This window comes from Nyctibius grandis, chromosome 10, assembly GCF_013368605.1.
Source record: "Nyctibius grandis isolate bNycGra1 chromosome 10, bNycGra1.pri, whole genome shotgun sequence".
Lineage (NCBI taxonomy): Eukaryota > Metazoa > Chordata > Aves > Nyctibiiformes > Nyctibiidae > Nyctibius > Nyctibius grandis.
In genome coordinates, this window is record NC_090667.1 from 7242888 (window position 1) to 7252827 (window position 9940).

Consider the following 9940-nt stretch of genomic DNA (forward strand, 5'->3'; position numbering starts at 1 on the left):
TTTTGCTTCTTGGGCTCTCTTGCACCTACTGCAAACAAGCCAAGCGGCCCGACTGCTGCATGAGCAGTTTCTCCCGCTTTGCCCACGGTGCCCTCCATGCTGGGGTGAGGCAGGGAAGGCAGGGCTGAGCACCAGGCACAGCTTCCCCCATCCTGCTCATGGTGGGCACAAAACCCACCTGTGCTTTGGGGGCACAAGCCAGACCACGCACCTCTCCTCTAATAGCCAAGGTTCAGAGCAAAGCTTGAGAGGTTGGAGGCCATTTCATATCTTTCCCCCCACAAGCGTGACAAAACCTTCCCATTTCTGTCTATAGTCGAGCTTAGCTTAGTTTGCAGTTAGAGGACTTTCAGAAGGATAAATGAACTCTAATGCAGAGGGTGAGGGGCTAGCTGGATGCAAGGTTTGTATCCAAGGTTTCTAGCCAGAGCCAAGTAAAACCTCTGATGTTTCCCAGGCTTATGTTCCTTGGCCCCAGATTATGTTCCATGCCTGTAGCTGACTTCTGTGCATCCTATTTTAAATCTGACTGCTTACCTATCTATTGCCCACCTAGTTTTTTATCCAGATAAATCCCTATAAAGTAACAGTAGATACATTAGTGGATCTGAACTAAAACTCCAGAGGCAAACACTCCTGGTTTGCTCAATATTTGGATCTGTCATGCCATCACAGGAGGCAGCTGCACTCAGTGGCTGTTGATCCAGGGCCACCGCAGCCCTGGCTGCATTGCCAGCCAGTGGGAAATCCCAGTCAGTGTCCTGCACTGGGCAGCAATGTCCCTGCTGCTCTTCTCCCTGCAGTAAACCTGTGGCAGCTACCCCTTCCCACAGGCTCAAGGTTTCTCCATGCACACACACCTCCAGCACTTCACGTAGCTAGAAACCATCCACCAATCCCTGGTCTTGTCTCCCAGCCTTCCTGCACTTCCCCTCTACTTGTCACAACAGAAATAAGCCCAGAGGAAAGACAAACTGTAACTAGGCCATTCCCTAAAAGGACCCTACTTTACAAGTAAGCACAGGATGGACAGCTTTTTTTTCAGGCTCTGAAATGTGCTGTGGGCTTGAAAGGAGTGCCTTGGGTTGTTGGAGGGTAATGACAAGGTGGACACTAAATGTCAGGGCAGATGGATATGATTCTCCTCTTCCCTGGGGCTTTTACAAGGCAATGGGAGAAAGAAAGCTTTTTTCCAGACAAGGACATCAAGGTGCAACCTGCTCGCAGGGGCAGCCAGAGAGCTTCATGCATCCAAATGGCCTTCATCAAAGCCACAGGGACCTCCCACTCCTCCAGTTGCAAGAATTGCACTTTTGTTTTAAAAAAACAATAAAAAATAGGGAACAAATCCTGCTACCACCCTGCCCTGCCTTTGCAGGGAATTGGCTGGTTCTCAAACCAAAGGTGTCTTTTTGTGCTGGGCAGCCTCAACCCTGTAGCCAGCCACCCATGCACTCATACCCATCCCCTGGCAGACCCACGGCAACACTCAGAGTTGATGGGCAACACTGTGTCCTTCATTGCCGAGCTTCAGATATTGCCTGAATAAAAGCAGCCTAGTGTTTGGTGTAAAAGCTCAACTTCTGGAGCCACCACCTGCTCTAAGGACAGTTCATCTTCTATGGAGACCGCAACAGCTCGAGGTGCCATCACCCTGTGCTGCCAACGGGCTCTGGTCATGCAGGGTAGAAGAAAGGACCAGCCCTGCTGGGAAACCAGGCAAATTTGGCCTTAATGCCTTTCAGCTGAGGAGGATAAATTACAACAAAGAGGATGATGGACATGGTGCCATGTTTGAGAGGAACAGACGGGAAAGTGCCTGGTTGCTGCAGCAACAAGGCCGGGCTTTCAGAAAGATGGGTTTTTCTTTCTCTTTTCACCTGCCAATCTTCCCCCCACGTCAGCGCTCTGCCGCTGCGGGAGACGAGCAGTGACATTTACACTCCCACTAACAAGCTGGTTCGGTGATGGGCAGCTCCGCGGGAGAGCATCTGGTGTCACAGAGCCCGAGCAGAGAAGAGGGGAGGGTCCTCTCAAGCAGTTAGCGTAATTTCAGACTTTTTATTATTATGAGCGTTATTAGGGCAGGAGCATACATGAAAACAGCAGGCAAAGCCTCAGTGGGGCATGCAGAGTTTCCCACTCTTCGTGTGGGTCTGGTCCTGCAGCTAATGGGAGCAATGAGATGTCTCTCCCACCCAGAGAACGTCTCTGCATGTCCTGCTGGGAGAGGGAAGGAAACAAAAAGGAAAAGAAAAAGGAGAGGATGAGCAAAGAGCCCAGTGACACCACAGGAGCAATTTCACCTCTCAGCCTGGCTCATGATAGCAGGCTGTGTCATCAGCCGTGCCCCCGCGGTTCGGTGCTCCTCAGGGACTGCTGGAGCTGCCCGTGTCTTTGGCTCCTTGGGAGAAACCTTGTTATGGTGGCAGAGGTGAAACTCAGGCTGCACTCTCCCTCATGGCAGGTTCGCCCACCGCTGTGCCTCACTATGCTTTCCTTCACCTTCTGGATGAAACACCTTTCAGTTCACCCAAATTGTCCCAATAACAATAGTAATAGTAGTAATAACGGTAATAATAATAGCAATAATAATGTTATTGCAAAGTAAATGCAAGAAAAATACAACAGCTCTGAAATTAATTGTGTGAAATAGTGGTGCAGAAAACTGCTTTGGGTCATATCCTCTTTCTTACTGGTCGATATGCTGCTGGCATCAGGAGGAAAGTGGAAATTAAGAACGAGCAGCCTTTCCTGGCTGCCAGACTGCTCTGCCATTGTAGCTGGCTGAGAAGGCGCCCTGTTGGACCATGACCCCCAAACTGGGGGTGGAAATACAAGAATATCATGGCCAATGAAATTTGAAATTTGTGTATTCCCATGCCCAGCAGAGCCAAGGAAGCCAGTTTCCTAAGGATCTGTGCCTGCAAGTCAAGGATCCACGTGGAGTCTCTGATGCCTAGTATGGATGGCTATGATAACATTTATTTGAGTGAGAGCATTAATAGGTTTTCTCTTCTCTACAGTGTCATTCTTTTTCACAAATCTTGAAGGTCCCTGATATCTTGGAGATCTCCACCCTTCTATCAAATCAAGCTGAAAGTATGGGCTGAAAATTACTAGTAAGACACAGACAAATAGGCTGCTCCACCTCCTTCCCTGTCCCCATCCTTCCCTCTGAGCACAGAGCATGTGCTAATCAGCCGCTTTTCATTAACGAGCCAGGCTAAAAGATTAGGATGTCAAGAAGGGCACACAACCCCTAGTGTCTTTGTCTCTTCCTGAAGCTGGTGAAACCCCTTCAGACTGAATTTGAAGAGGCAAAGTACCTGATGTGTTGTAACCCAGTTTTCATGGAGCAATTGCTCTGCTTTTCTAAATCTTCACTAAAAAGCTCCCTACATTTTTCAGCTGGTGCTTAAAAGTATATCCAGTAATCTGCAGAGGAGAGATGTCCGAACAAAGGTACAGTCAAGCCCAGGGGAAAAAATGCATGAAGGCAGATTATAAAAGACCAGATGAATAATCCTTCAAATATGGAAACTGCAGAAGTTAGGAGGATATTTGCAGAAATCTTTCATTACAGACAGCACACAGGAAGCATTGGCAAGATTACAAACTGACCAGCGTGTGAAGGTTATACAAGGGAGAAACCAAACCTGTCCGCCAGCGGCAACCGTCACGTCTGCAGCGGTGTAACGCAGGCGGTGACAGCAGCCAACCTCTTGGCAGCGATGTCAATCAGTGAAGTGTGGAAAATTAAATCACTTGTGGAGTTTTTTCCAGCGACCGAAACTCTGCAGGAATGATCCCTAACCAAAGCTCAGCATCTTTCAGCAGAGGATTTGGGATGGAAAGTTGCTCCCCGTGGCACTGGAGCCTGCAGTGAGAGCTCCAGCTGGGCAGAAGCTTTGCAGCTCACATGGGCAGTGGGGCCAGATGAAGGAGCAGTAGAAAACCCCCATTTTTTTAGTATTCTTGACTGGAATCTCTTTTCTCATATTAAAAAAAAAAGGGGCTATTACATTCTCTTCTGTAACAAGAGGGGTTTTTCATTTTGAAAATTGAAATGTTTTCATGCTTTGTGGGTTAAGTTTTTTGCCATCAAACCCTAATACTGCAAAAGACAGAATCCTTTTGCAAAATGTACTTACCTGAAAGACAGTGCTGGTGCCAGGCAGACAGCTCTTGAATCAAAACCTTCTGTGCTCATGTTGGTGTTTGGTTTTGGACCCTTTCGACATCACTCCAATATAGTTTTCTGCTTCCTGAATCCTTGCCCTTCCTGAAAAGTGTGGGTTGCTTGTTGTAAAACCTGCCAAGCAAAGCAAGTGAATCAACTGTCCTACAAGGGCAAGGAACAAGCTGTGCCACCCACTGGTCCACGTGTCCATGGAGTAGCAGGGAACACCAACAACCATGCAGAGGCTTCATTACCAACTGCAGACATTTCTACAGGCATAGATATTATTCTTTAACTGTGTGGCTGCATCTCAAATGAACCATATGCAATTTTCCTCCCACATCCAGGGAGCAGTGCTGTCAATGCTGGTCAGACCCTGGTCACTCCAACAGATTTGCACTGACCTGTTGGGCTTGCCCTGGGGAATCTATACTGGCAAATAGGTAACGAGTCAATATTGCAGAGCAGCGACAAGCACGGAGCAGGGGACCTCAGTCTGGTTGCACTATAGAGAAAGCGTGTCCTAGAAACAGGAGCCTCATACATGGAGCTGAGCCAAGCTTTTGGGTACTGCTGCTGCCCAGATTATGCTAACACCCCACCTCCACCTGGTCAGCATGGAGGAGAAGGTTTTGAGAGCTGCACTGAGTGACATCAGGGTTAGATGTGGGGACTCAGTTTCCCTGGCAGTGAAGTGAGTCTGTCTGAGGCTCACCTCTTCCCCAGAGAGCCGTGACGATTCATTAGGCAATTGTAAAATCAGAACGTAGCTGCTGACTGTGAGTTGTGGTCCATTAATAGCCCTATTTATTGCCAACCAAATAATTAGCTTAGACATGCATCAACGGGTCTTGATTGCATATGAAATACCTGCCTTATTACACAGAAATCAAATGAGTTTCTGAGGACAGCTCAGGTGTCACCTCAACCTCAGTATTGAAGAGGAAAAGGAAAAAAAAAAAAAGAAAACCCCATCTATTTCTCTGTGTTGCTCAGCAACAGAATTTGCGGGGGAAACAATCTAGGAATGAAGGAATGAGCACTTCCAAGAGAACAGGTTATTTCAGGCGAGACATCAGGGACAAGCAAATGTCACAGAGGCAGAGAAGTTTTGTTTTTTTTCTTCTTTAATCAATAATTTAAACCAGGCATTTTGGGTAAAATAAGCATTTAAGTTAGCTGATTGAAAAATGGAGATCCCAAACCTTTATAAAGAGTCACACTGCTGAAGAAATGTTTATTTGTTTATGTGAGGGAAACATTAGATTTACTAGACACTGAATTAAAAATTGAAAATGCTCTTAGAAATGTCACCTGTTCATTTAAAGAGGGAGATGATGTAATGCTAACATTGCTATATTGTGCAGCATCCCTCCTGGAGCAATCTCATATTAATTTTGTTGTTCTCCTTCCCACGTGCCCTCCCCTCCCTCCCTCCCTTCTCCTTTCTCTTCTAGGACAAGACGAGCGCGCTGAGTCTCAGCAATGTGGCGGGGGTTTTCTATATCCTCATCGGTGGGCTCGGACTAGCCATGCTGGTTGCCTTAATCGAGTTTTGTTACAAGTCCAGAAGTGAATCAAAACGGATGAAGGTGGCAACCCATTCCCCGGCCTTTCACACCTTCTCTCTGATCCTACCCTGGCTCCAAAGCTGCCTTCAGAGACGGATGCAGCCCAGACCATGGGTGGAAAGCCAAGACATAGGGATAACGAAGTGACCATGTCACTCCACTTGCTAGAAAGGAATAGGAGTGTCAGAGGAAGCTAAAAGGGGGTCAAGTGGGCCATAGTGGAGAGCTGACGCAAGATCAGACATGTGGCATAATGCGAGTTCAAAATCCAGACATAGAGCAAAATCACAGCACCAACGGTAACAGGAACACGTTGCCATTCTTTAAAATTAACCAAAGCAGACCATGGCAATGCGTGTGCAGCACGGATGAAGTGTGCTGGGGTTGGTGTGATACAGCCGTTACTGCAATATGAAAACAATCCCCAAACCCAAGCAGTTAACTGCAAGATAAAACTGGGGTAGCGTGGTATTGAATCAGATCCTGTTGTTCCCTTTGCTGGCACCCTGCTGGCACTGTTTGCGGGTTGGCAACAGTGATGCGTGCTCAGAGTGTTGTTGCCCTGGAATGGATTATATGGGTCTCCAAATTCAGAATTATGGGTCCTCTTAGAGAGAAATTGGCCTCTAATGTCGCCTGTAATGTTTTTTTTTTCTCCACCCTGTCACGGTCTTGCAGAAGTGTACTTCCTATGACCCAGGAGATTTGTTTCAGCCCTTAATTCCAGTGTGCCTAAATTTCAGAGTGTCGTGTCAAGAGTGGATTAGATTTGAGAGCCTTGGGGATACACACTTAATGCGACATCTGTGGAACAAGTACATCTTGACTCAGATGACTAGCAGAGGCGATCCCTTATAGAGATACCATTGTGTACAAGGGTGCAGCAGGATCTGTGCTGCAAGAGTAACACATCCCTTTTCTTCCTCATCTTGACCTCTCCCATGAGCATGGAAGTCAGTATATGAAGTATGCAGTGAGTTTCATAAAATTTAGAGAGATTTTCACTTCCCTGAGCACTGAAACTTACCCAGAATCAAAAGGAAAATAAGCAATCGTTTCTTTGGGTTTTATGTCACCATTTCACAACATGCTTAATGTTTTGTCAGCAATAATAACTTTTCTAATTCACTGAAAATGTGCAACAGCTTTTTTCCCATTGAGGTTCAGAAAATTCTACAGTCAATGAGAGGTACATTGAGCACAGGGGTAAGATAACGTGAGCAATTAATGTCCCTGAATATAGAAAAATTAAATTATAATTGCTGTCTACACTGTAAAGCTAGGTATGTAACAAAGACACTGTGAAAGCGTGTCAGATTGCAATAGCTCCATAGTTCTAGTCTTAAGGAGATTCTGCCCTGCTGTTGGCTTCCCTGTGTTACTTGAAATGACCCACTAATTCACGTCAGTGTTAGCTTGCAGTGCTCTTGCTGTGTTAAAACCAGCCGCTATGGGAAGGAATCTTTGCTCCCAATGTTATCGTCTGGTCTAAGCTTGTCCCTTTGGCTGGCTCCCACCATCAGTGGCTGCCCCACAAAGCCATTCAGCAGAGCCCAGGCAAGTGCCCAGAAAGATGGGCCAGATCCCCCTCTAAACCCAGCCTCTGCTCAACAAGTCCCTACAGATTCCCTGGGCGAGCTGCAGATCCCGCCAGCACAGGAGGCTGCTCCATGCCTGGCAAGGCACTAAGTTGACTGTTTCTGAATAGCTGTTCCAGATTTATCTGTTCTGGATAACTCTTCACTCAGATATCCCAGTCCAGAAAGGATGATAGTGCCCTTAGAGAAAGCTTAAATGCAAAGAAACCAAATTGACTTAATCATTTAGTTTAATTGTTCTAAACAGGTGGTTTTCTTAGATCTCTGAAAGCAAACGTTTTGGATCTGGAACAGGAAGATGAGATTTGGTTTCCTGAATTCAGTTTGCATTTCCTGGTTACCTCAGTCATCACTGTAGACAAAAACATAGGCACATGCTCAACTTCTCACATGAGGAAAGTTAAACATATGCTTGCAGTGAGTCAGAGTCCACCGTACATAACAGTACTGGAGTAGTAATAGCATATCTCTGGGGGAAGTGTGTATAATACCTCTGCTCAGATCCAGGATGACTGTTCTTATGTTGTAGAGTTTGAATAGTTTTTGCATATGGCACGTATGCTTTATACCCCAAAATACTGCTGAAACATTTCATTTTGAATGTAGAAAAGGTGTGAATTAACAGAGCAGATGCAGTAGGGACATGCAGAAAGTGAGAGTCTGAATGGAGACAAGGAGGGAGAGAACAGTGACAGAAAGACAACACTCGTTTATATTGTAATTTCTCCAACATTGCTAAGGACAGGGGGAGACCCCCCCGTCCTTCCTAAAAAGGGTTTTTGTTTAATCCCACAGCAATCAATCAACGAAGCCATACGGACATCAACCCTTCCCAGGCCGGCTGCAGCAGGAGGCAGTGGAGAAAACGGACGTGTGGTCAGCCACGATTTCCCCAAATCCATGCAGACGATCCCATGCATGAGCCACAGCACCGGCATGTCCCTGGGAGCTACGGGATTATAATTGGCCTTTTGACCCATTGCCTGGGTGAGAGCAGGGGCAGCCCAACTCCACCCCCTCCAGAGCCAAAAACAAACCCAACACCAACAAGACAAACGATGATGACAGAAGGGACAATTGGATGGATCTTCTCGAGGAAATCAAATCTATTTCCCTTTTTATTTGCAAACAGATCCACTGGCAGGAGAACAGAAACAGGTCTGTACTGCAATAAGGAGAGTGTAATGGGATTTAACAGACTCGTGAACCATCCATGATCAAAGAACCACTGGAACATTAATGAGGACTATGCCATTTTGTTTTAACTTGGTTGTTAATAAGTCTTAGTGTGTGCAATATATATATTTTTTCTTACTAATTCCTGTGGTGTCAGGGTAACATCAGCCCTTTCCCCCTTCCCTGCCCAGTCCTTCAATCTGGTTTAGTTTGGGATGCAAACCATAATGTCTGAGCTACTAACAGCAAAAAAAGAAAATCCGATAAATGGCAAGTTGAACTCCCTGCAGGGCGTCAGCATTGACCCCTTTTGTCCATCATGATTCCTTCTTCCGTTGTTCTGTTGTGAACTCAGGCTGTGGAGTTATTGCAACGAGGCAGACAGAGCTGCCAACGGCTCTCCCTGCAACAGGAAGGACTTGATGCGAGAAAGAACCTGAACAAAAACACGAGGCTGTTTTACAGGGGCAAAGTCATGAGTGAGTTTGGAAACCCCAGGTGACCTGAGGACAAAGTGATAATTCTTCCAGAGATGATGAGTGGTGGTTCAAGAGAATAATCATGTGCCTGGAGTGGACAGCGTCGTGCATGGCAGACTAGAGCAGATGGTTGGTCGAAGCTCATGGTCAGCTGCTGTTTATGGAAGTGACAAAGTAAATGCCCCATTCCCCTCACATGCGACTCTTCTGCCTAGGTTATTGGGGGCTGATAAGCAATTGTGAACCATTTCTTCATTGCTTAGCTTCTGTGTGTGCTCCCTTTTTGGTGGTCACATAAGGGAACCACGTTGAGCCGGGAATAGACCATCTCAAGACATACAGTTCTAGATGGCTGCCTATTAACCAATAAAATATGCTAGAAGTCATGGGGCTGCAATGGGAATATCCCTGCCTTTTTGCTCTGAAATCAATTTATGACCATTTTTCTAATTAAGAGGGACATTTTGTAGATAGTTGGCCAGAATGGCTTCCTGGAAAGAACTGCTGAAGCAAACCAAGGAGGAGACCTTGCAAGAGCTTCATTCAAGCGTCCATAACATTCAACAGCATCAGGACTGGTCAAACTCAGCCTTCCCATCAAGTTGTGGCCTGTCTGGGTACAAAGCCAAAAGTAGCAGATTCCCAGTCATGTATCTTTAGGGAGGGAGAAGCATCCACAAGCCGGGAGAGCAAGTTGCTGACCCCAAACTTGGTATTGCAGAAGCCGACACCGCCAGAGAGGCAGCTGGGAGTCCAGCCACAGGAGTGGAGATCAAAGGGGCAAGGATGGTTTTCCAGAACTGCGCAAAAGGTTAATTCTGTGAATCACTGGCATGGACAGACAAATGCTTCTCACCCTGGTGGGCCTAAGACACCTACCCAGAAGTGAAGGATTCCCAGGGGAGCATCTGGAGAGAGATCTGTGGGGCAGGG

General features: G+C 46.6%; 1 protein-coding gene across 4 annotated transcripts in view; it reads left to right on the top strand.

Moving 5' to 3' along the window:
- GRIA1 (glutamate ionotropic receptor AMPA type subunit 1) overlaps positions 1–8315 on the top strand; it is a 123710-nt gene extending 115395 nt beyond the window's left edge. For all 4 annotated transcript variants that reach the window (XM_068409635.1, XM_068409636.1, XM_068409637.1 and 1 more), the window contains 2 exons: positions 5641–5775; positions 8127–8315. In XM_068409635.1, the coding sequence (XP_068265736.1) occupies positions 5641–5775; positions 8127–8315 (324 nt within the window). The remainder of the gene's footprint in view (positions 1–5640; positions 5776–8126) is intronic.
- The last annotated feature ends 1625 nt before the right edge of the window (positions 8316–9940 follow it).